Source organism: Amphiura filiformis, chromosome 16 (assembly GCF_039555335.1).
Source record: "Amphiura filiformis chromosome 16, Afil_fr2py, whole genome shotgun sequence".
Lineage (NCBI taxonomy): Eukaryota > Metazoa > Echinodermata > Ophiuroidea > Amphilepidida > Amphiuridae > Amphiura > Amphiura filiformis.
In genome coordinates, this window is record NC_092643.1 from 12,603,605 (window position 1) to 12,630,802 (window position 27,198).

Genomic DNA, 27,198 nt, shown 5'->3' on the forward strand with positions numbered 1-27,198 from the left:
CATAGATTTAAATGATAGCCACACTCTATACGGATGTCGAATTAGAAAAGCATATCGAAATCCAGATGGGAGCATATTATACTTGTCGTACATAATGTTATTTGCTTGGTCTTTAGCCAGAAGAATCTTCTTTCCGGGATAATCTGCCTCTAGTTGTTGTTTCACCCATTCATAAGTACATGTACTATCATCAAAAGCGTTCTCCGAGTCCATTTTATTGGCGCTAGCCTTTTCTATGAATTTGGCGAGTCTAGCTTTTTGCTCTATGTTGGCATCAGGACCGTAATTATACGCACTAACACAGGGCTCGTATACGATTTGGATGTCATCGATGTAACTCAAGCATTTCACTAAAGCTGTTCCCATTGTGCGTGGTAGAGCCCAAATATATACTCGTCGTATGGCTTCGTTGCTCGACATTTTGGTGGCTAAGTGGCTTCTTTGTACACCATACACAATTAAATGGACCCTTTGATGTAGATTTTGTGTTAAAATTTTCATAAAGAAAGATTCCTATGTAACCATATGAGGCAGTTCGTGCACTATAGCTAGTTGTTTACAGCTGTGTTCAGTACGTGCACAGTCAAGTTGTGTCAAGGTCAGGACGGATACAGTGCATTATGTATTCAATATTGTGGGTCAATATTTAGTCAGACATGCGTGTAAAGTTTGTTTCAAGTTCAGTTCTAGTCTTTGTCCCAGCACTGCAGCCGGCTTGCGTTCCTTCCTGCCGACTCATAGCACAATCTCGAAGTATTTATTTTTAGGATCTTTGGTAACGATCACTGATGATGGATATACAAAGTAGGGTAACTGGCTAATTAATTATGCATGTATTATTTGCATGTCTATGGGAATACTTTGACCAAAATTGAAACCAATATTCTTGAGTTTTGGTGGGAGTATTTGACCAGCTTTATGATCATAAGGGAAAACTGTACAGTTGTCAGTCAGGATTTAGGCCGGGTTACAGTACTGAGACTTCTTTACTTAATGTCACCGATGACTGGTTCGATGTAATAGATAAGGGTAACGTCATAGGACTTGCTATGTTAATTGGACCTTAAAAAAGCCTTAGATACTATGCAGTATGCACCATGAAACTTTAATTGATAAATTGAAATTGTATGATCTCGATGATGAATGTATAGCGTGGTTTAAAGATTACTTTTTAAATAGGTCACACATCAGTAGTGTATCTATTAATGGTATCTCATCAAAACAAGCAGACTGTGTGTGGAATTCCACAAGGGTCAATTCTTGGACCATTATTGTTCATTATATACATCAATAATCTCCCGAATGTAGTATCTTTTAGAACTAAAGTAAGTATGTATGCAGATGACACTGTCTGTAAAGATGTAAATGACTTAAATTGTACCCTTAATACTGATTTGAAAAATGTATCTAATTGGCTTATACGTAACAAACTGAGTCTCAATGTACGCAAAACAGAACTTCTTGTAATGGGTTCTAAGCAGAGACTATGTAGGATTAACGATGAGAACATAAATGTTCATATTAATGGAACCAAGCTTGGCTCGTGTTAAAAAATGTAAACATCTTGGTTTCATAATTGACGAAAATCTGTCATGGAATGACCATGTACAACATATTGAAAAGAAGGTAAAACCAGGCTTGTACGCCCCATTTGGCCCCGCCCCCCCCCCCCTAGCGCAGGGCAAAATAATAAGAGTGAGAGAGATGGAAAAAAGGGGAAAAGAAGAGAAAGAGAGAGAAAGGCCAACGATATAAGGTGCGGATAGAATTTGAACAATTTTAAAATTTTGTTAAAAAATTGAACTATATTATATCAAAATGAAGTCGCTATCCCTTGTATTCCAATTTAAGAGAAAGGCATGATAATCACCTTGCAAGTACTATGTATAAAATAATGAATAACCATGTGCCTTCCTATCTGACAAATAGATACAATCTCATGGGCCACAAAAACGTTCTCATCCCAAAACACAGAACAGAGTTCAAGAAAAGGTCATGCTGGAATGCTCTTCCTGATTTGACTAAACAAGCGTGCAATATTTCGCAATTTCAAAACAGGTTACTTAACAAACATTATTTTTAAATGCAATCCATCTCAACATAATGTTTTATAACATATGTTTTATGTTTTAACAAGATATTATTTGTGTAATTTGTGAAATTTTGGTGTTATTATTTTGAAAAATTGTAAATTTAACTTTGAATTATTTAAAGATTTATGTATTTTTTTCTTAAAGTTCTTTACATCTGTAAGATAATTGTTTTTAAAACGATCTCTTATCATGTTTTGTAATAACCTGTATATAATAATGTTCTTTTATATATTTATCTTTTACTCTTGTTTTTATGTTTAATGTTTTACACGACGGACGTGTGGAAGAACAAATATTTTTGAACATGTAACCGTGTATAAATAAAGTGAATGCATGAATGAATGAATGAATGAATGAATGGAGGAGCGTGCAATACTGTTAAATAAAAATGTTATGCATTAATTGTTTTTAGCAATATATAAGAAGTACATACATTGTATAAATGAGCACTTTCAAGTCATGTTTTAGTTCATTAACTAAATTGATTATTGATAAAAACAAAACATTACAAAGAAATTTAATATGTGTGGATTTTGTAAACTGTGTGTCCTATCCTGTGTCCGATTGGCGTCAAACAAAAGGCATATTGATAAGTATCCTTTGTATTACTCAATTAATCCGTCTAAAGCATGCTTATAGCATTTTCAAAATGCCTCGTATAAATGTTATTTATTATATAGGCCTATATTGTAAAAATAAGGTGTATTTTCCAGTGTTACTTATATGTATGCTATAAATTATAAGCTATATATCTGCCTTCGATTTAAATTTTTAAATCCCCTATAGTTAAGATATAGAAAGTTGTATTATCCTCTGTTTCTTTAATCCATCTTCACAGACGCACGTTGTATAATTAGATGTACATCACAACTTGCATAAACTGTAGAAGCAAAGGGATAAACAAAATATGGTAAACGACGTTAACTTTCTCACTAAAATAAGTTGAATAAATGAAGAAATTGAAAGAACCCAACCTCATACCTTCACTTCACACACTCCCCGGACACACTGCCACCTGAAGTACCCCCAACACATCTTCAAACCACTGGCAGCACTAGTGGGGTGTGGGATTTCCCCTACACATTTTTTTCCCAGAGTGAATACCTCAAATCACGAAAATGTCCACTTCTTTGTGGCAAATTTGGAGTCAAAGGCCTAAAACTATAGTAGCCTTTTCGAGATATGGCGAATACAATACTATGGCGCTGCATGAAATGGGTAAAGTATTTTGAATTTCCCGGGTTTTACCCACATTGAAGACTGCCCTCCTATTGCGTACGCCATAACTCGAAAAAGGCCAATGCCTATTTATATAGGTAATTCATACAAAAGCCTCTTTGTTTAAAAATCTAATATAGCAGTCAATTGTTTTAAATGATATTATGAGTTCCTTATATTCCAGTACTCACGTCATCATATAGAAACTGAGCGCTTCCAGTTTGAGATGTATCTCTACGTTTGAATTGATCTGGAAGAACAAAACAAAATGGGAACAGAAAAAACCTCGTTTAGTTTGGTCATAGGCTTTATAAGGCCTAGCCCTTAAGGTTACTTAAAGAAACGTATAAAAGACGTAAATAAACTTGTTCTCTAAAATCAAATTTGGGACGAAATTTAAATATTTCTTTTGTTTACTTAGATTAGGTAACTTCAAACCAAGTGATTGTCTTCTTCACACGTTTATACAACAAACTGAAATGAAAACCGAATCTCCTTGCTACAAATTATAAGTTTCTAACAAAGGGTAGAAAACAAAGATATCGATAATCATGTCAGTCAAGAGCTTAGGCAAGATAATAGGAAACCGCGTGACCAAAACCAAAACTCACTATTTGAATTGATTGGTATATAAATGATATCCACTCATTCCAGTGCAGACCAATATCATTGTCATTATTATGTAAATGAGAGAATGGCCACTATAATAGGTTCATACAAACTCATTGGGTCACATACATTGTACATGTCTAAGGTGTGTGGCAGGTCAATGTTTTGTAGCCATTGGTTGGTTATAATATTACCAAGCAAATACAAAAACGTTTTAAAAACGTTTTAAATAAGTTATATTTTGGCTTTTGGTTTAGGTAAAAACGTTTTAATAACATTAAAATGTCGGGTTATATAAAGGTCATGAAAACGTTTTAAAACGTTTTGTATGAAAACACACTGCAACAATATTTTTAAATGTTTTCAAAAAATGTTATTGTAAACTATTGTTGCAAACATTTTTGCCAAATATTGCGTTAATACTTAAATAACATTATGTTGAAATATTTGAACCCAACAAACACAGAAATGTTCTTAAAATGTTTTTTCAAAACCTTTTAATAACATTTAAATGTCGGGTTATATAAAGGTCATGAAAACGTTATTGAAAATATTTTGGGCAAACATTTTTCGCAAAATATTTTGTCAACCCCAAAATAACATTTTGTTTAGAATGTTTTGTATCAAGTTTTCAAGAATGTTTTTGGAATGTTATTAAAACGTTTTTATACCCTTTATATAACCCGACATTTAAACGTTTTCTGTCAAACATATTTGTTTGCTGAGCAGTAGATTATCAAAAAATGTTTTTGTAAAGTTATGAAAACGTTTTATACTCTTAATATACCCTTTATATAACCCGACATTTAAACGTTTTCTGACAACCGTTTATAACCTTTTGCGAATGATGTCGAAAACGTTTTGTGTTTGCTGGGTAGGTATATAGATGTTGACCTCATAACAGGACATTTCACCGAATTTTGAGTAAATTTTGACATTGGTGACACTTCAAGATGTGTGACAAAATGAGATGTTCATAGTCTGGACAGAGTGGTCAAACCCACGATTTGGTAGCTGAATTGGGTGACTTTTGAAATGTTCCCGCGGATTTTCTGTCCCATATAAAGCAATGCAATGATTAATGGAAAACTTCCGGTAGTTTCCTAGAAAACCAATGGTTTTATTAAAGAAAAATTGGGAGATTTCCCGGTTATTGATCCACGATTCTGACTGAAAATCCTGAATCTAATTCTCTATATAGGATATTGAATGCCTGTCAGGTATAATGATAGTTAATTCAGTGACCGAATACCAGACTCAGGGCTGAGGCTTCTCGGACACATGATTGTATTGTAGTGTATTGTGACTGTTTCCTCATTGTTTAGCTCGCAGGGAGCATTCAGTGTTTTTGAAACTAATTAACGTAAACAAAAACAAAATTTGGGTACTGACAACCTTGTACTTCGCCTCGATCTGCTCGGAATCATACATTAGAGAGACATGCAGATCTCTAAAAACACGTTTCCTTGAGCATAGGCGGCCTAGCTCCACCTCGTCCGAGGCATCTCAGCAGATACACATAAGAGTCCCCAGGACATCACGTGGACCTAGAGAAAGTGCAAATCCTCGACAGAGGACCACGGTACTTCGACAGAGGAGTCAAAGAGGCCATTCACATCCGGGCCAACCAACCTTCTTTGAATAAGGGGGGGGGGAGGGGAGGGGGCTACAACTTAGCAAGAGTCTACGATCCAGTTCTGACGTCACAAGTCAAGAGTCGTCAAATCGATCAACGAACTGGATCAGTCTGCTGAAGAAGGTTGTAGTCTTAACAACCGAAAATGTCAGGAGAGCAACTTTATGTGTTGTGAACAAAAGTTCAATTCTTCATTTACGTTTAGTTATACAGTAAGCCAAAAAATTAAGGTACCAGTTATGTTAACCCCCTGTATATCCTAAACAAAGACAGATATGTCATAATAATCTTTTAGCTCGAATTTAAGACCTTGTTCGTTGTAATTGTTCAAGAAATAAAGACACGACGATCCAAAACCCCAAGGAAGGTGCCAATTTAAAAGTTGCAGTTTCTTCCATTGCATGCGCTATTGATTTGTACATACTAGTAAACCGTTCCGCGAACAAGGGAACTAGCGCCGTGCTTCCATTGATAAGCACGTTAAAACTAGCGTCATGCTTTCATTGATTTGAACACAAAAGTGCAACTTTTAGTTTCGTATCTTCAGTAGGTTTTAGATCACCGTCTCTTAGGTCTTGAATCGGAGCTAAAGAGCTCAGATATCAGCTGCTTGTTTTAATTTTGACATATTTGTCTTTATTTAGGATATACAGGGGTAAACACAACTGGTACCTTAATTTTTGGCTTACTGTAGTTCAACATTAACCATAGACCTACAGATTATAGCTTTCAAAGACGTAATACGGATTAGAATCTGAGATTAAATAATTTCATTAACCTGGTATTCTGTACGTCTCTCTATTCTCTCTTCACTCTCTCTCCCCTTCTCTCTCCCTCTCTCCTCTCAATCTCTTGCACCACCTCCCTTTTCTCGCTCGTTTCTTCTGCCTCTGCCTCTCCCAAATAGTGGACTTTTCTAGAAACTGCGTCTAGTTTAAATATAAAATAATAATGTGGAAACATATATGTTTAAAAGTCAAGTTCTTACCGGTTGCTAATCGCAGACGCACCGCACAAGACACAAATTCATCAAAGGGTATTCTGCCATCTTGGCCATACCGCTTGACAAGTAGTGCAAGACAATTAGGGCTGAGGTTGTAACCTAAAACAAGAACCAGTTAAAGTTAAAAAAGTTAATGAAAAGTTTATTATTTGATTCCCGATTTAATATGGGAAATGCAAATAAACGTTCACTTTGAGTTCAGCTCTTTTCATTACAAAAGTACTCGGACCCTCTCGTTAGATTCGTTAGTCTGAACATAAGGTTCTATAGTCTGAAAAAAAGATCGCTAGTCCAAAATATGTCCACTAGTCCAACAGTTGGCACGGTTAGAGTTAGAGTTATGTTTAGGGTTATGCTTATGGTTGGGTACTAGCGGGCCTTGGGACTAGCGAATGTAGACCACTGCATGTTTGATGCAGAATCTTAAGGAATGTGGGAGCTGAGAGTACATCAGATATATCGAATTGCATTCTGAAAATGAGGAATGTCCTTCTGATATCAAATATTTTATTATTAAAAAATACGATATAATGCAAATTTCAGGACAAATTGTTAAAATTTGATATTTGATATTTAACAGTCCTCGAAGTAAGCTTTCTAAATTAAATGATATGTACTTAAAGTGAATGTAGCTGGAATGAAAAGCCAGCAATCAATTGACAATTTTGACCTTTCATATTGAAGATATACATTTTTTCCCCAAAAGACCTAAAGTGTTTTGGTGTTTTGGGGAAAATTCCGTATCGTCAATACGAAAGGTCAAAATTTTAAATTGATCGTCGGCTTTTCTTCCCAGCCACATACACTTTAAGTACACAAGTTAGATTTATAACGTTTAATTCAAAAAGTATCAATTTTTAATCATTTGCCATAACATGTGTATTATATCGCAAATTAAAAAAAAATCAAAATTATTTGATATCAAAAGGACATTCTTTGTATTCAGAATGCAATTCAATATGTCTGATGTGCTCTCATGTCCCACAAAAACTGTCCAAACGTTGCTACCAGAGCCCTTAAATATAGTATTTTATTGAATGTTATTCGTTTTGATCATCAATTACTTACCCCAGCTTGTGATAGCCTGATGCAGCTCATTAGGCTCCACTGTACCCGAGCGATCGCGATCATAAGTCATGAACGTCGTTTTCCATTGATTCAAAGCACCCCATAATTCTTTAAACTCATTGAAACCCATCTTGCCGGAATAGTCCCTCTGTTATCAAGGCATAAGTTAAGGAAATGTTGATGCGCAATGATCAGGACCAAGCCAAGCATGGAAGTATGCGCTAGACGTGAGAGTTTAAGTTTCGCGCCAACCATGGAAGTAGTAGACTACTACTTCCATGCGCCAACAGAAAGCGCCGCAAATTCCACAGATAGTTGTGTACGCTGTAGTTAGTGGTAATGGCACGTGCCCGGAGGATTTAAATAATCACGAGATCTGGGCGACCAATCACAAGCCAGATCCATTTAAAGATGCATTACATCATGGCAAATTTAATTTACCAGGAAGCGCGTGCGCAAAAAAAAGCTGATGAAAAAGGGAGTCATTGGGTGGCTGATTTGCTGAGAAAAGGGGGTCTATTGACAGGCACATGACGCGTGCCCATATATGTGATTTCCCCCTGGATCACAATCCACCTGAAGGTTAGTGGTACTGACCGCTACATTGGTTGGCCCAAGGTATGTGGAAAATCTGTGGGCAAGATTCTAATTCATTCTCTCTTTTACGATTCCCAGATGATTGAGAGTATTCACAAGACGTAAAACTTTCACGACACATTTTAATACATGTGTCAGATATGTACAAGAATTAAAGGATACATCCAGCATACTTATCATTATACGACATGTTTCCAAATTGAATGCTGAAATCATAAAAAAAATAAATAAATAAATAAAAGAACATGTAAATACTAAAGCATTATTGTATTATTATATGCTTCACTCATATGATATTTTGACTGCGTGGAATAACATGCCAGTAAGGCAGTAACGTCCGTTTGGCTAGCGGTCAGGCTTCCTAAACCAGCAGGTTATAGCCCTACCAATGCAGATCCATGATGAAACTGTACCGGTACGCTCTGCTATATAGTACTGATTGTAGTGACCATGGCCATTGATTTTTTAAAAATCAACATAAACAATGTCAAATTATGCAGTTTTATTCGACTTGTTGACATCCGGTTTATGAAACAACGCATCTCTTAATGTTGAAGTGGAAACAGAATGGATGAATGCATATTTCCTGAAGAAAGTGACTATGAAAGTAAAAGCAGGACCTTTTGGAAATTATCATCTGTGCAGGGATTTTGTACGCAAAGGATATATTATATAAGTCAACAGAGGTCTTCGCCTGACAAGTTTGAAACAGAATATCAACTGTACGGTACATTGCGTACAATCGAACTTTTACACAATCAATAACAACAAGAAGACTGCCGGATTAAGTAATTATCCAGCAAATCATTGTCATTTGATTGTATGCATTCTTGTTTATATGCAAGAACATTGTCCAATCATGATTAAAATATTGACAACTTATACAAACAGTGTGTTTTGCATTCTGAAGTGTTCTTGGGTAAAATGTTTTTTTCCTTTGGTATAGGCCGTAACCATGGTAACTGCGTAAAAATGTCTTCTTTACTCTTTCCAGACACTCCTTTTCCAGAGTGAAATTTACTAGGGTAAATACGCCTATTCTCGGTCACTTAAGAAACAACCCGCTCTATTTCTTGTGTAAATAATTATAAAAGTTTAATATGGGAACGTGTATTCCCCACAACATCCGGTTTAACATACCCTGCATGACATCTTCCATTGAACTTGTATTGGAAGTACAAGGTCAAAAGGTCAAAGTTGACGACAACGCCTATTCTCGGTCACTAAACTCCTATTCTCGGTCACCGTATAGTTTTTCTATACCTATTCTCGGTCATTCTCTTTGGAAGCCTTGTTGATCGGTATGATGCGGTTTTGATAACTTAAACGCATAATAAAAAATACGCGTGCAGTATTCTCAGATATATTGACAAGGAGCGATCCTTTCAAAACGGTTTTTTGGCAAAAATTTTCGTACCATCCGATCGGGGTCCGAGGTGGTCCTATTTTGTGGGAGCGCACAGCGGAATGCGGTGGCACGCCCGACTAGTCCAGGAGCAAGATCACACAGGGCCCTAAATAAGGCGTTCGTGCACCCCCACTACATTCAAGGTTTGACACCGGAGGTAGTTAGTATGGAACCTCTAGATCACTGCTAGGTAGGCAGTGGTCTCAAATTGTGGTAACACCTTTTTTACAGGTCATTTTATATATGGACGTATAATCACATAAAATCACAAAAAATAGGGCAAAATTAAGGGGTAGGGGAGATATAAATTCCCATAACTCAACTTTTACTTATAATAATGAATTTATTTTGGTATGACTATGTAGCTAATTGATTGTTCTAACTTTCTAGTATTATTTGAAAGCAAACCTAGGTTTCATTAGATCATGATTGGAAGTGGCCAGTCCATACACTAGTGGAAAATCAGATTTTTCACAACAATGCGTAGGGTGGGTGTTTTTATGGCACTGGCTTCAAATTTTACTATTGTGCCAATTTCTATTTTCAAAATTAATTAAGCTCCATTTTTTAATTTTGTTTTTAATATCAAGCATATCTAGCATGTCTAGGCAAACATTGATGTTCTGGTTCAAGTATTTATATAAGTGCATGTTTGCGTGCATGTTGGTTTGTGTTGTGTAGGTTTGGGGTAGGTGGGGTGTGTATGTGGGTGTGGGGTGTGTATAGGGTTCGGGGTTGGGGTGTTTTACGTGTCTTTTAAGACACGTAAAACAATTCTAACATATTAAAATATATCACTCATCTGAACTATATAAGTTCCATTAACAAAATTTGTTTGGTAAGTTACCATTCATATAATATTTTGAATATTTATATGTGCGGGGTGAGATCAACCACTGCTTGTCAGGAAAATAGACTGAAAATGTAAAAATAGTTACTTTTCCACATGTAGCAGCGTGTGTAACAATATTAAGGGGTAGGGGCAAGATAAACCATCATAACTCAACTTCAACTCATGATAATGAATTCATTTTGGAATTAATATGTAGCTAATTGATTGTTCAAATGTTTTAGTATTATTTTAAAGCAAAAAAAAAACATTATTTGTCAGGTAGATAGACATAAAATGTGAGAAAAGGTTAATTTTTCATGTATAACCATGTCAAATGTGGTATTATTAAGGGTTAGGGGAAATAAAAACCACCATAACTCAACCTTTACTCATAATAATGAATTCATTTTGGTATCAACATGTAGCTAATTGATTGTTTTAACTTTCCAGTATTATTTTTAACAGAAAAACCATCAGGTCTACATAAAGTGTGAACAAATGTTAATTTTCCAATGTGTAACAGTGTAAAATATGACAATATTAAGGGGTAGGGGACATACAATCCAACATAACTCGATGTTTATTCATTATACATGTTATAATTTATTCATTTTGGCATCAATACATAGCTATTTGGTTCTTGTAATCTTTTAAAGCAAAATGACCATTAGTTGTTAGCTGTATAGACTTAAAAATGTAACAAATATCCATTTTGCAAGTGTAGAAGCGTAAAATATGACAATATTAAGGGGTAAGGGGACATACAAATCACCAAAACACAGGTCTTACTGATGAAAATGAATTCATTTTGGTAACAATATGTAGCTAATTGATAGTTCCAACTTTCTAGTATTATTTTAAAAGCAATTAAACCATTAGTTGTCAGCTAGATAGACATAAAATATACGAAAATGTTAATATTCCATGTCTGACAGCGTAAAATATGACAATATTAAGGGATAGGGGACATTGAAATCACCAAAACTCAAGTTTTGCGGATGAAAATGAATTCATTTTGGTATCAATATGTAGCTATTTGATTGTTCTCATTTTCTAGCATTATTTTAAAAGCATTTAAACCATTAGTTGTCAGGTAGTTAAACATAATATATGAGAAATATGTTAATATTCCATATCTAACAGCATAAAATATGACAATATTAAGGGGTAGGGGACATATAAATCACGAAAAACTCAAGCTTTGCTGATGAAAATGAATTCATTTTGGTATCAATATGTAGCTAATTGGTTGTTCTAACTTTCTAGTAATTATTTTAAAAGCAATTAAACCATTAGTTGTCAGGTAGATAGACATAAAATGTTTTCCATGTGTAGCAACATAAAATAATAACAATATTAAGGGTAGGGGACATACAAATCACCAAAACTCACGTTTTACTGATGAAAATGAATTCATTTTGGTATCAATACCACTGCAGATCGATTAGTGGCGTAACTACGGGGGGGGGCAACATACCTTAGGGGCGCCAAATTGACCAATTTAGCATCCAAGCGATGAAAGTCAAAATTTTTGCGCTACGGGCACCTAAACAGCGCCCTCACAAATTTCAGCCGACAATTTTGCCTCCTTACCAGTTCCGGCCTTGATTTTATTCCGACAGCCTGTCACTAATTCACAATCGATTTGAAACATTTATTGAATAGATTTTTAATGTTGAGGTCCTACTCTGTTGTTCCCATAAAAACAAGCACGATTCACTTGAATTTAGTACCCACGAGAGGCTGATACATTTTGCTCAGGCGCTATATAGTTTTAACCGGAACTATACAAGGTTACACCAAATGCGAAAGGATTTAGTGTTGTGCCCCCTTGAAGAATAGCACAATAGCGCTAATAGAACGCTATAAGGTCTAGGTCATTTTAAGAATAGCACAATAGCGCTAATAACACCCCTCCAAGTTTACAAGAATTATTATTGCGATAATAAATAACATTATTGCGATAATAACGAGCTATATGCCGCCTAAGGCCAAAACAATTTCCAGAGCACAATAGCACTAATAGCACGCTATAAGGCCTAACCATTTTAAGAATAGCACCATAGCGCTAATAGCACGCTATAAGGTCTAACCATAAGAATAGCACAACAGCGCTAATAACACCCCTCCAAGTAATAGGAGAACTCAAAAATAGCATAACCATGATAACTGCGCTAAAATTAACATTTAAAGCTATTTTTAATGTCCCTAATGGTTTTTTTCTAAGTCTCAAAAATAACACTGTCAATTGCACAAATAGCATATCCATGAAAATAGCGATGCTATTTGTGCTAACATGTATATAAAGTAAAGACAAAATTGCGCTAATAGCACGTGTAGGCCCGAGGAGATAGTGTATGTAATCTGCGCAAGTCAGTTATAGCGCCTTTCTCGGTCCAGGGCAGGAACCATTTTTGCCGCCAGAAATGTGACATTGTTGACCCAATTTTTCCGACCGAAAAAGCTCGAAAATACGACAGGTTACGGGATGGGGTAAGGGGTAGAGGAGGGGAGGGGCGGGCGGTCACAAATAATTTCTCCTCGCTCATTTGTATTCGACAAATGGCTATAGGCCTAATTTAAGCCTGCAGAGCAAAATGCAACACTTCTCATGTGGGGGAGAGCGGGGAGTGTTCGCCCTATTTTTTTCTGACCAGCCTAGCGATGTCAATTTTAAGGTTAGGGATGACCTGATTAGCCCATGTGAAAGTCCTATGTCTTAGCTATATACGACCACAATCCCAGAACTATAGGCCTTACAATAGCAACAGGATAGAGCAAACAAAAAAGTTTTGCAAAGTGGCGAACTTGCCCCATATTGGGGCACGTTCGCCCATATGGTGGGGTAAGTTCACCCTAATCACAAAAAAAAAGGTTTAAACATCGCCTAACAATAACATATTCAATGCAAACATTTAGCAAGAGTATAAAGGGCATTCATTTTCTTCTGGGGAATCACTAAATTTGTTGCAGGGGTCGGGTCAGGGTAAAATGTAGGGGGTCCAAAGTGAGCTTAAACGTATCGTGTTTACAACTTCAGGGGGATTATTGATTAGGACATAAACGGTGGTATGAATAATACTGATACCACATAACTTTAAAAAACATGCTTTTCAGCAGTTTTACCTTGTTTAATGGTATAATTATCAATATTTTGCATAATACGCTGATGGGGCAGGTCCGCCCTGCAGCTTGGGGTAAGTCCGCCTGGGGAAGATATAGGGCGAACATGCCCCATCCTCAAAAGGGCGAACGTGCCCTTGAACACATTTTTGTATTTTCTTTAGGGTATGCAAAATACAAATCGAATAGTGTGTTTATAACTGCATTAAATCTTTGACAAATCCCATATGTTCCCAATACAGATTTCCATTAAAACCATCTGTATTTATGTATCAATGATAATACAACATTATTAATGCAAGAAAAAATTACGTTTTGGTGTATTTTTTTTGTTTTGGCTGCAGTTCGATGAACACGTCCCTATATGTCGCGTAGCTAATATGAGAAGTTTATAATGACTAGTGTCACCTAATTTTGCCATCACCAAATCCCCCGATAGCCCTAGTGCTGAGAAACAAGGGGTGGGCGAACCTGCCCCTAGGGCGAACACTCCCCGCTCTCCCCTGCTCATGCATGATCATTTGTAGGACACATGGCAACAACAATGTCAACATAGCTCATACTTGGGAACACTGACCGAGAATAGGAATGCCAACGGAATTCGTATGCCTATTCTCAGACACCCCTGTTTCTATGGGAATTTACATAAACACAACACCAATCATTTGCTATGGTGTTATTTACGATGCAGGTGGATCAACTTGTTAAAATTACAGCTTTAAAATGCATGTACAATTTCGCATCACTGATTATATTACAATATCCCCTCTTAAATGACGTCATTATTTTTTTTTAATGCCGATATTTCAGGTCACCATACAATCTCAAAATCTATCATTTGAGGTGAACTGTGCTGCCGTGATATTAAAAAGTCACCAAAACCTGCAGCACCGGTACGGCTAAATGATTCGTTCGGAAGATACGGCTGAAATTAAAGCAACGATCGTCAGCGGTTGTTCAAATCGCTAACTGACCGAGAATAGGCGTGTGACCGAGAATAGGCGTATTGACCCTATTTAAATTTTCTGGCCATTTTAGTCAATTATAGTGATCTCCATGATCACTGTACGTAATAGAGTGAAACACCGTCCCCATCACCATTTTACTTTCATTACAGAAAGAGATGATGTTGACCTGTTGACATGATACCCAGAAAACACGTAACGGTTTAGAGAAAACGTTCAAATGTCGAGTTATATAACGGGTATAAAACGTTTTAATAACATTCAGAAGATATTTTAAAAACTTGATGCAAAAACATTCTAACACGATGTTATTTTAAGTGTTGATAAAGTATTTTGCAATAACATTTTGGCAACATTTTAAAATTGTTTCATGCAAAACTTTTAAAATGGTTTTATGACCTTGACAACCCGATATTAAAACGTTTTGACCGAAACTAGAAGGCGTTTATAAAGTTTTAAACGGGGGTGTGGTGGTGGTGGTGGTATGTGTGCATTTGTTTTTGCCAGCAAACGAGGACATACACTCGCACTTCAGGCTCACTTCACATTCAAACCGCGGACCACTCTGCAATGAGGACCGTCCTCGGTTTCTAGAGGCCTGCAAACGACCGCAAATGCATGTCTATAATGTATTTGCGAAATACGACCTCTATCGGTATATAAGGAATAACGTCCGCAGTTACTAGGTTAAATTCCATACACACAAAACTACACAAACACAATGGCGGAAAACGTCTTCGGTATGTCGATTGAGTACGGATTCAGACGACCACGTTTGCATGGTCCTCAATAGCGTCCACGTTTAGAGGCAATTACACGTGGGGTGGGGGTGGGGTGTGTGTGTTTGCTGAGTAAAGTTATGCAGATGTCCAAGGAACTTAAGATGTTAACTTGTATTATTATAAGACGATGCATAAATCGTCTAAAGGTATACTTCATAAAAACATGATCATTTTGCGAGTTTTAGTATGTACTCACGCTGATAGGTTCCCGAGATTCCTGATGCTGTGAGACACTGTTGTAGTTCTTTAGCGTCAATTTGCTGGTCCTGTTTGAAAAAGCATGTTTTCTAAATATTGTTATTCCAAATACGCAACATTAAAGCGACAAATGATACCCAGATCCATCCCAACGTATCATATATAGCTCCCATCAGTCACGTGGCATAGATTTATTTTTGACATTGGGGTGAAAATTTGTGAAGCAGAGTGAATCAAGTGGTTTTGCTCACAGACAAATGCGCACACTACTTACCAGTTTGAAGCTATATGACGAAAAATGGAGCAAATTCGCGAAGCGAAAAAATGTGCAATTTAAAAGCTAGGTCTATAAGGTTATTTTTGCTTCACTAACTGTGACAATTTGTTTTTCACCCTCGATACCAAATCTTTTTTGTTTCTTTCTGGGTCCAGGCGGAGCAATTGTTTTTTGGTCAGAGGTGGAGCAAATTTTTTTGGTGACAATTTCCCCCCCCCCCCAAAAAAACTACCAATAAACCTTGACCTATATTGCTGCGTTCCTAGGTAACGAATTATCTTAGATAGTGCAATCCTATCCATATTTAAACTGATTCAAAATGAACAATTTGACACCTCTTTTGGCAAAATCGGAGCAATTTGATGTTTTGACCCCCATAGAGCCAAAAACTTGACCTTTGACATTTTCCGTTATAGCTCAAGAACGGTACGTCTTAGGTAGGTCAAACTATACATTTTCTGAACCCTTGTGACCAGAGGAATACATTGAACAAATACACTATTTGAGCAACTTTCAAATTTGACCCTGTGTAAAGTTCGATGACCTTTTCCCGCCAAAAGCTAACCCGGTTCAATTGCTATCAGGTATTTTTGTGTAGCCCATGATGTCAACTATCTCTGGTAGCAGTGCAGCTTTGCCGCTCCTAACCCCTCCACCAACTGGTACCAAATACCCCATTTGAGGGCATCGGGCTTACACGCTATTGACACGTAGGCCTAAAAAAGAAATAATAATCAACTTACCGCTCCTGCAACAGCGGAAAAATATCCCCAAAGTGGATCCTGTATCAAAGAAGAGTAATGGAACGGTTAAATTTCTATAATTCCTATCGTAACTATTATAAATTTACATGGTGAATTGAATTTAAGGTTGGTCATAACCCTGGAATTATGGAACCTTTGGGCCTCGTAACGGCTAAATTGTAGGTCTAAAGTACAAACAAAGGAAGAGGCTTACTCATACGCATCGTATAATAGAACATACAAACATTCAAACATTGCAAACTACCGCACGAGATCAAATTAATGATTCCTAATCGTAATTCTTGATAAATTATGTCAATATACCGGAAAGAAGTACCACGCAGCCCAACTTGAACCCAGACATTTCGCTTGTCGGGCGAACGCTCTAACCAGTGATCTACACGGACTATCCCTGCATATAAACAGGGCTCAATGCTGGTACATGTGGATATGCGCAGCCAGGGCAAACAACTTACAACACACCCCCGTACGAGATCAATTTGGCTTATAACTCCAAAACGATCATGATGCAGTCATGTCCACAGTAGAATCCACCACTAGACTGCTGCCCTCAGTCGTCAACCGTCTGGATTGACGACTGAGAAAACTACGTGGAAAAAAAGTGACGGATTTTGCAACAGGATTCCTGTGGCATAGAGCATGCGCAGTTGTGTCCAAATTGACCTTTTGACCGAGTTTGTTGTTTTTAGAAGTTCAGAGCGCGATCTTATCACAGCGGCGCGGTACAGCGACGCGGTACACGGGCGCCGCTAGTCAGTCGCGCTACCGCGCACAACCAAAGTCGCATTGAATATTTTTCAGAAGTCCGTCATGATATGGACTGGAAGATTATCAGTCGTCACTACGAAGCATAACAAAGTACATGCGAAGTGTAGACGGCTGATTGGAATTAGTCTAATCCACCACGACCTTTGCAGGACTGAAACCCCATTAAAAGATATTAAACCAAGATAACACTCAACTATGTTACATCAGATCTTCTCTGGTTAAATCCACACTACACATGTTTCTGTTTTACCTGTGCAATGAGCAATGAGCTGGTATTATAGTTTCAATTGGGAGAACAATTATAAATCAAACGCAAGGTAACAATACTGTGTGGGCCTTCGTTCACGAAATGAGACAATAGTGTGCATATTGTTAACCAGCGTTCTTGAAAATGAGTAACATAATGGCTGTGGACCGTAACACGGTTTGGAAATAATTTCTTCATATTTTTTGGTGCTATCTGTCGTTTACATATCCTTCCTAAAACACCAAAGTGCGAATATTTCCAAACACCTAAATTAGCTAAAAATTTAGGACATGTTACAAAACTATATTTTCTAGAATTTCAGAAGAGTACTTTAAATACTGGCCGGTTATTTTTCACACAGTGACGTTAACAAGGCAATGTCCTATTACCTATAACATACACTAAAACACCGAAGTGCGAATATTTCCAAACATCTAAATTACCTAAAAATTTAGGACATGTTACAAAACTATATTTTCTAGAATTTCAGAAGAGTACTTTAAATATTGGCCGGTTATTTTTCACACAGTGACGTTAACTAGGCAATTGCCTATACTTCTAACATACACTATTTGTAGAGGTCATGCGTCAATGGTGAGAGCACTGTGTATTGTGTACAGGAAAACGGACAGTAACTGCAGTATGTAAGTTGGAAATATGTCAAACTCAACATTTACTGAATCCTTAGGATCAGATGAACATTTTTGGTATGGGTTAAAAAAAAGATGCGCAATTCTGCAAGTTGACCCCTGTATAAACTTTGACCTTGAAAATCTTGAATTAGCCAGGGATGACAATTCTACACCCCCATAATCTCATTTTGTACCACCTGACAGAGAAGAAGAACATTTCAAGTCCACTAGTTATAGCTCAGTACAGAAAAATTAAGCCATATGCCAATGCAAACATAAGGGCAGACGAGGTATTGTTGGTCGAAGTATCGAAAAAAACAAATCGATTTTCATTATTTAGATCAATATATTATTAATAAAACCTTGATATTTTGCTTCATTCTACAAATCATATACTTTGAAAACTTTTTACAAAGGTGATGTTGTTTCAGCACATCATAAGTCAAGAACCACTACTTACTTACTAAAATGCAAGTTATGAAAATTACAGAGAAGTAAAAACTGAAATAAATAAGGCTTCATTGAAGAAACTTTGTTACGCTTGTTGGAATCTTTTTGTGCCTTGTATAGGCCAATTTGTCACTTTTAAAACGGGTCCTTCGTCTATTCAATTGCTTGTAACTTAACTTCTTGTTCTTGAGGTCATATTGGATTCATGTGGTATCATAATGTGCAGGATTAGCAGTACGACAGCAACTTAGCTCACTTCCGGTAATTTTTACCGGCGTGACCTCTGCTGTTACGTAACGTAATCTTGAAAATCAGGTGGCAAGTAGGGTTTTTCAGAAAACATAAAAAAAAATGGAATACACGAGTCGCTTCTCCCTTCATTTCCATATTGAGCCCATAGATAAGATATGAAACATGAGTATAAGGCAAACAGTAACGTGTAAAAGTCCAATTATTGTGGAGAAAATGAATGTTTATTGTGCGCGAAGTAGCCTAAAAATGAGAAAAATGCATGTCACGATCACCAAAATGGTTATATCTGCACTATGAGCCAACGCCGGTCGTATGCTTTTCTGTAATGATAGAATATTAAATATTTTTTCAATGGTCAGCCAATAAACGTTTTGTATGAGGTTGTTGCAGGTGACGTCACGGGTGCACCGTGCAGTGAAGGAATCGCACAGAGGTGCTCTCATTGACCTGGATCTACTCGCGGACATCGGACGCCATCAACTTTTCTTGAGCACATATTGATATTTCTGGCCACCGCCTTATAGTTATGTCGCACGAACAAGCGGGGCCAAGCGAAGAGCAGGAGAATAGGCCAGTTTCTGGTCCTACTACTACTATTACTAAGGAAGTTATAAGTTCAACCATTAATGAGGCCGTAGGAGGCCTGAAGTCATATTTCGAAGGTGCGATAAATAATATAAAGAGAGATAGCGAGAAAAAGTATACAGCAACCTCCTCAGAATTCGAGAAATTCAAAAAGTCATCCGAATTACAATTAAAAGGAAACCAGGCGCAATTTCAGTTCAATCAGGGCGTTGTGAGCAAACTACAGGCGGCAGTGTGTGCTTTTCAAGAAGGAGAAGTTAGGGAAGGGAAAGATACGGTGGAAGAAGTGATAGAAGAGGTACAGAAACGCAACAAATTAATACGGATAGCAGATAAAAGTGATGCAGGTTAGTGTATAATAGATATATTTCAGTCAGTTGAAATGGACTGTGTACAGTATGCTAAAAATCAATGAATTCTGGATTATCATGCCGTGAGCACGTAAGCCTGTTGAAGTTCAATCATGCGTAGGAACCGCGGGAAAAACCAGCGGTAAGCTATATTCATGGTGATATATATCATTGTAATTGTCTATTGTAGTCCCGTAGTAGTTGCGCTGGTGACTATCAATAATTGATGCGCATGGATTAATCAGTCGTTGCGTAACAGTTTTATGTTCAGTGGTTTACATCATTTCTTTGCTTTACCAGGCATCTTGGGCCTATTCATTAAAAAGAATGGAGTATTGAAAAGAAATAAAGTGGCATTCTTATTATTCTATAATTAGGCTGGAAAGCGGTTGACGAGTATTTACGGGATGACATTGCAGACGACTCAGACGATGAAAAGAAAATTCGTCAAGCGCAGGCGAGAGCCTCGAGAAAAAGAAAGGTGACCGCCCGTCCAAATCCTAAGCGAGGTCGGTATAACCGTGATTTCAGCATGGCTGGTAGTGTTGGGTCTCATGATCTTTTCGTGGCTATCAAGCGAGGTATCGATCGGAATTTGGGAGTTCAGGAAACCAGACATGGTACCCCAGAAGCGGGCCAAAATCGTCCGATTACTGTTTCAGCTGTGGACAACTGGGGCATTGGAGGCGAAACTGCCCAGCCAGAGCAAGTTCAGCAAACACAAACAAAGAAAGTTCCACCGGGAGCCAGTGGAAGTAATTATGTGGAATCAGGTATGGAGATATTATGAAGGCAAATATACCATAATTATAGAATGCATATTCAGTGGTTTGATAGGTCTTTAATAGTTTGAGTCAATAGAACTTGACAATTATTGTTACATAGTCATTATGTTGGATTGTTGCATTTATGTTTTCTGTGTTAACAGATAATTGTTCTACCCAGTCGAGGGTTGGAGAGGAGACTGTCACAAAGAGCTCCATGGATGGTGTCACAAAGCCGGATGGTGTTCACAGTTCCTTGCTTATAGCAGGTTCAGAATTTAATGCAGACATTGCACGGTACGATAATGAATTTTTTTTGCACAATTATTTTGAGTATGAACAGGGGAACGCGGAGCCGATTGTGAAAGGCAGGCTTAAGAATGCCATCAAATTCTGGGAAGAAATAAAGGCTCCAAGTTTCGTTCTTGAGGTTATTCAGCATGGTTACAAACTACCGTTTATTGAGACGCCGTCACGTGCATTCTTCAAGAACAATAAGTCGGCCTTATCCGACAAGTCATTTGTGTCACAAGCAGTTTTGGATCTTTTAAACAAGGGTCTAATTAACGAGTGTTTTGAATTACCACATGTAGTTAATCCACTTTCAGTTGCCAAGCAAAGTTCAGGCAAGCTGCGACTTATTTTAGATCTGAGGTTTGTTAATCAACATTTATGGAAAGATAAGATTCAATTCGAAGACTGGAACATTGCGTTGCTTTATTTTCAGAAAGGTGATTTTCTATTCTCTTTTGACCTTAAGTCTGGTTATCACCATTTTGATATTTTTCCACCCCATACAACGTTTCTCGGATTTAGTTGGGATTTTGGTTTTGGTAATAGATATTATACGTTCCAAAATCTCCCCTTTGGCTTGACATCGGCGCCATTTTTATTTACCAAGTGTTTAAGACCTTTGATTCATCACTGGAGAAGCAGTGGAATTTTTATTGTACTTTTCCTGGACGACGGTTGGGGAAGAGCTAGTAGCAAAGCAGTGTGTGCTGAGAATGCCGTTCGTGTAAAGTCGGACCTTTTAAAGGCAGGATTCGTGCCAAACAAAGAAAAATCTCAATGGGAGCCGGTACAGCAGTTAGATTGGCTGGGTCTCACATGGTCCAGTGTAGATGGGTGTATAAAGGTAGTAGATAGAAGAATTTCAGATATTCTATGCAATATTGAACTCTTGCAATTTTCACTGCCGCAAGTCTCTGCCAGAAAATTGGCTTCTTTGGCAGGAAAGATCATTTCTCTTTATCCAGTTGTTGGTGCAATTTCACAACTCAAGACAAGATTCATGTACTATGAAGTAGTGAAACGTAGTCACTGGGATAAATCGTACAATTTACCGCATGATAGTCAAGTATTTGAAGAGCTGTTCTTTTGGAAAAGTGAATTAGAATATCTTAACAAGCGATTATTGTTTGAATACTCTATGCCACAGGTGGTTGCGTACACAGATGCAAGTAAGACAGGTGCTGGTGCTTGGACAGAAGATCAGTTGGTATTTCATAGAAACTGGACAGTGGAACAGAGCGGAAAAGTTCCACTTGGAGAGAGATCAAGTCTTTATACTTAGCTGTGCAAGCATTTGCCCCTAAGTTGATCGGTAAGAAAGTGAAAATATTCACAGACAACAAAGGAGTTGTGTCGATTGTAAGTAAAGGCAGTATGATTGCAGAGTTGCAAACTATAAGTTTGGAAATATATCATTTTTGCAAAGAGAGAGCAATCTCACTTGAAGTACAGTGGGTTCCGAGAGCCGAGAATGTCCAGGCTGATGCTATAAGTCGGGAAGTGGACACAGACGATTGGGGCGTGTCAAAAGAGTTTTTAGTTTCATTGACGGAATATGGGGACCTCATTCGGTTGACCGTTTTGCCACCGATTATAATGCCAAGTTGCCAAAGTTCAATTCGAAAGTCTGGTGTCCAGGTACATCGGGGTTGACGCCTTTGTATTTAATTGGAGTGCTGAAAACAACTGGTTGGTACCTCCAATTTCCCTAATTGGGGAAGTATTGAGGCATGTGCAAGTTTGTTCTGCCACAGGAACTTTAGTAATTCCAGAATGGCCTTCAGCGGCGTTTTGGCCATTACTATTTTCACAATACAGTGACTTCCGGGCCTTAGTGAAGAATGTCATCAGAATTCAAGATCCAGCACACATTTTTATGCGAGGAAGAAATCAAAACTCTATTTTTGGTTCTCCAAAATTTAAAAATGCAGTTTTATGTGTCAGATTGGCTGCTTTTGATTAGATTGATATTGAGGTCAATGCTATTGAGCATGCTCGGTAATTAGAGATTCAGACTGCTTTATAGTCTGGTATACGAGTGGACATTTTGCCGGATGGCATAAGAGATTTTGCCGCATGGCATAAGAGAATTTTGCCGCATGGCATAAGAGATTTTTGCCGCATGGCATAGAGATATAATCTCAGTAGCTGCATAGCAATAATAACTGGAAATGGAAGAATATGGTTATGAGTAACCGGGTGGTTTTGAAGTCATTTTAGTAGATTATGAAGATTTTAATAAGGATTTACTTGGCAGTTGATGGACTGCGTGTGATGTACAGACATGAGTCTTGTTTATTATATTTTCAGATCGGCTGACGCATATCCGTCTATTTTGGAGAAAGTTCTAGATTCATCGAGAGCTAAGAATACGGCGTACAAGTATAATAAAGGGTTTGAAGCATTTCAGAACTGGTGTAATGTAATGAAAACGAGGTAAACTATGCCATATCAGCGTCTAGTGAAGACATTAGCAGATATTTGATTCATCTTTATCAGAGTAAAGCACCATATTCGAGAATGGAAACTGCCTTTTATTCAATAAAATGGCGGTATGACTGCGATCCTAAAGTAGGTTTGAATCCATGTGATTCAAAATTTCTTCGTAATGTATTACTGGGTCTCAAGAAGTTACTGGCCAAACCTATTGTTAAAAAGGAACCCGTCACTCCAGAAATTATGAAAGCAATAATGTGCAGATATGGCAATTCTGAATCTCTAATTGATATCAGATTATGTTCAATGATTCTATTGTCTTATGCTGGTTTCCTCCGATATCAAGAGTTGGTGGATATTCGTAGGTGCGATGTTTTCCTATACGTTTCTCACGTGAACATATTCATATGCAAAAGTAAGACTGATATTTTTAGGCAGGGAGCCTGGGTCCTGATTGCTGCAACAAATACTTCCACCTGCCCTGTTGCGGCGCTTAAGCGTTACCTGGCAGCAGCCAAATTGTATGATGATACAGATGAAGATTTTTTGTTTCGTAGAGCGAATTTCATCAAAACATCTAACATACATAAATTAAGAAAAGCACAACCCCTTTCTTATTCGAGATGTTTAGAACTTTTCAGAGAGGCACTTTACGCAGTCGGATTAGAACCAAAGAAATTTGGAATGCACAGTCTTAGAAGCGGAGGTGCTTCAGCGGCGGCCAACTTTGGAGTCCAAGATAGACTGTTCAAAAACATGGTCGTTGGCGTTCTGAAAATGCCAAAGACGGATATATCAATGACAGTTTTAAAGACAGATTATCCGTATCGCTGAATCTAGGTATATAGATAAGTGCATGGTCCTAGTAAATTGTGGACAATATCCAATGCCAACAATTGAGTATTATAAAAGTGAGACATACAGCTATTATGATGTCAACAATGAAAGATTTTTGTACAAGCACGATCTTGTGAAGTTTCGGTGGTTTATTGCACAAAATGTTTAATGGTTAATTATATGAGTAAGATTACTAATAATATAAAAGGAGCTTCTTCATTGATAATAATTGGAAGATACATAAATAAATTACCTTTCAAGATAATGTTGTCGTTTCAGTTGCTGCCCGTTCTTTTTGCTTGATATGGGGGAGGCGTGTCCTGCGAGCGATGCTAGGTGTCTCCCCAGTATTATCATTGTTTAAGTATGTATTAGGTCTAATCATACAAAGAGGGTATAGGGCGGGATTGAAAATACTTTATTCACGTTTGAAGAATGAATTAGGGAATAAATATTTTTTCAATGGTCAGCCAATAAACGTTTTGTATGAGGTTGTTGCAGGTGACGTCACGGGTGCACCGTGCAGTGAATGAAGCGCACAGAGGTGCTCTCATTGACCTGGATCTACTCGCGGACATCGGACGCCATCAACTTTCTTGAGTCCTCTAACGTTTCAATGGACAGGAGGCGGTAGTGCCTGTATGATAAAAAGCCTCAGAGAATATAGTGCATTGGTATGTATAAAAAGAGTTGCAGTATTGCAGAAAACTTCGTACATGGATTTCGAGATTGGTATACTGAAGACAGCCAAGGGGCACCCCCGGTAAGACATGCCGGCGATTTGGTAAGTCACCATTACTTTTCTTCATATACTGAACACGGACGGCCATGGCGTGTCCTGCGAGCGATGCTAGGTGTCTCCCCAGTATTATCATTGGTTAAGTATGTATTAGGTCTAATCATACAAAGAGGGTATAGGGCGGGATTGAAAATACTTTATTCACGTTTGAAGAATGAATTAGGGAATAACTAACTTGAGCTTGTATTAAATTTTCAGCGAAAATGATTGGTTGAATAATCGAGTCGTAGGTTGGAAAGTTGCTTTCAAAATGGCTTCGCCTCGCAATCGTGCGTGATCATTAGTGACCAGTGTCAGCAGGAAAATTAACAGCCGGCCTTGTCCATATATCGATAAATAATTGTCGACAATTGTCAGGATCGTCCAGTTGACTACAGTGATATTTATTTATTCATATAAAATATACTGCTCTGTCTTACAAAATATCGAAGTCAATATAAACGTAATTTCAAGCCATTTGACTGAACTTACAAACAGTTTATAAAAGATTATTGTTGAACGAGACACTGAATTAGAAATAACATTGCAAAAGGTGCGAGAATAGGTTACCAGGTTGTGATGGTAGTGGCTAAGCCCGTGCCTGTAGTGCGGGAGGTTGGAAGTTCGAACCCTACCATAGCGGTTTTTTTTTTAAATTATGAAAATATTCATGATATTAGTAAACAACTTTCAGGAAGGGTTTCTGATCATTTGAAGCAGAAATAATGAGGTAAAATGAAAGAAAGCATTTTTTTTTATCTTGACCGCTTAATGGTGTTCTATTGAAGATAATTAAAGTTGCTCTAGACAACGATACGCTGATTCCAATTAGGTGTATGTCTGGGTAGGGTGTAAGGACGGTGTAAAAATTACAAATAATATTATGCCAAAATATCAGTGAAATTCGTAAATTATGGCTGACGCTATCTCATTTTAATCATCTCATTTTTAATATGTAGAAGAGAAAAAAAAATCAAAATGCTGTAGGATTCAAACCACGGCGTTAACCACTTGACCATCACAACCTGCTGTACCATACTCGTATCTTTTGCATTCTTATTTCTCATTCAGGGATTCGATCAACAATAATATTTTTAAAAGTGCTTTTAAGTTCAGTCAAATGAGGTGATATTACTTTTTATATTGACTTCAATATTTTGTAAGTCAATGCAGTATTTTGCTTGAATAAATAAATATCACTGGAGTCAACTGGACGATTCTGACGATTATTATTCGATATAATGGACAAGGCCGGCTGCTATTTTGCTAGTGACACTTGTTAATACTAACGGGACACGCACACGATTGCGACACGGGCCGTTTTGAGAGTAACCTTCCAACCTACGACTCGATTATTCCACCAATCATTTTCGCTGAAAATTTGATACAAGCTCACGTTAGCTAATATCAATCATTACAGAAAAGCATACGACCGGCGTTTACTCACTGTTGTAGATATAACCATTTTGGTGATCGTGACATGCAATTTTTCCCGGCTACTTTGGACATGTTCAAGCTTCTTTATTTTCAATATAATTCAACTTTTTTGTTCTTTGCACAAATGTTTGGTATCTTATCCGTGATCATGGTACGTAATTTAAGCAAAAATGTGTCTCCCATTTCTGGAGCTATTTCGCTAAAACATGTTTGCCGGCCAAATTTTCAACATTTGGTTACATTTAGAAAAAAATTTCTATCGATCAAAAGAGGTCAAGAAATTGCCGTCGTACTGTAGATAGTGCATCTACCCCAATATGGTTCACTTTTGGAATTGTGATTATTTTTCCATAAAGGATACTTCCTTGGCGCAGTATTATTTTAGTTGATTTACTTACTTGAGCCATTTTTCTGGAGATATAACTGAACGACTTCTTGCAGTGAATGAATGTAACGTAAACCTGGTCTCGGATCCTGTACTGTGGCGTTTGTGTATGCTATCGATAACACAACTCGGCTGTCAATGAAAGTTTAAAAATAATATAAAGCGTCTAACATTATATTTGTGCAGGGAATATTCTGGGCATTGTTATCAATTAAAAGGCTCAGTGACTCTACGCTATTCAGTTAAGAAGAGGTCATTAAGGTCAAGGTCTATTCAGTTATCCACGCATAAGTGTAAACAATTTAAAATTGTGTATAAATTTCTTACAAGTGAAGGATACTTGTTATAATTGAGTTGAGACACAGCTTATATGTGCACAGTGATGTTCCTTACTTGTTCCAGTGCACTTT

At 37.4% G+C, this 27,198-nt stretch overlaps 3 protein-coding genes across 3 annotated transcripts in view; 1 reads left to right on the forward strand and 2 right to left on the reverse strand.

The window, feature by feature from the left end:
* Positions 1-420, reverse strand: part of LOC140172435 (uncharacterized) — an 885-nt gene extending 465 nt beyond the window's left edge. Inside the window, exon 1 of the mRNA XM_072195584.1 lies at positions 1-420. This exon is cut by the window's left edge and continues 465 nt beyond it. Within this exon, the coding sequence (XP_072051685.1) occupies positions 1-420 (420 nt within the window).
* Positions 421-1,887: 1,467 nt separating this feature from the next.
* LOC140135589 (grancalcin-like) lies at positions 1,888-26,974 on the reverse strand. The gene is made up of 8 exons (XM_072157129.1): positions 26,802-26,974; positions 16,553-16,591; positions 15,531-15,600; positions 8,387-8,430; positions 7,628-7,775; positions 6,545-6,658; positions 3,503-3,561; positions 1,888-2,973 (listed from the first exon to the last, which is right to left on the reverse strand). The coding sequence occupies exons 1-8, from the start codon at positions 26,808-26,810 to the stop codon at positions 2,947-2,949; spliced, it is 510 nt and encodes a 169-aa protein (XP_072013230.1). The 5' UTR covers positions 26,811-26,974; the 3' UTR covers positions 1,888-2,946.
* On the forward strand, positions 19,266-23,308 carry LOC140135588 (uncharacterized). The gene is made up of 5 exons (XM_072157128.1): positions 19,266-19,854; positions 20,235-20,630; positions 20,786-20,918; positions 22,063-22,227; positions 23,226-23,308. The coding sequence occupies exons 1-4, from the start codon at positions 19,449-19,451 to the stop codon at positions 22,217-22,219; spliced, it is 1,092 nt and encodes a 363-aa protein (XP_072013229.1). The 5' UTR covers positions 19,266-19,448; the 3' UTR covers positions 22,220-22,227; positions 23,226-23,308.
* Positions 26,975-27,198: the final 224 nt, after the last annotated feature.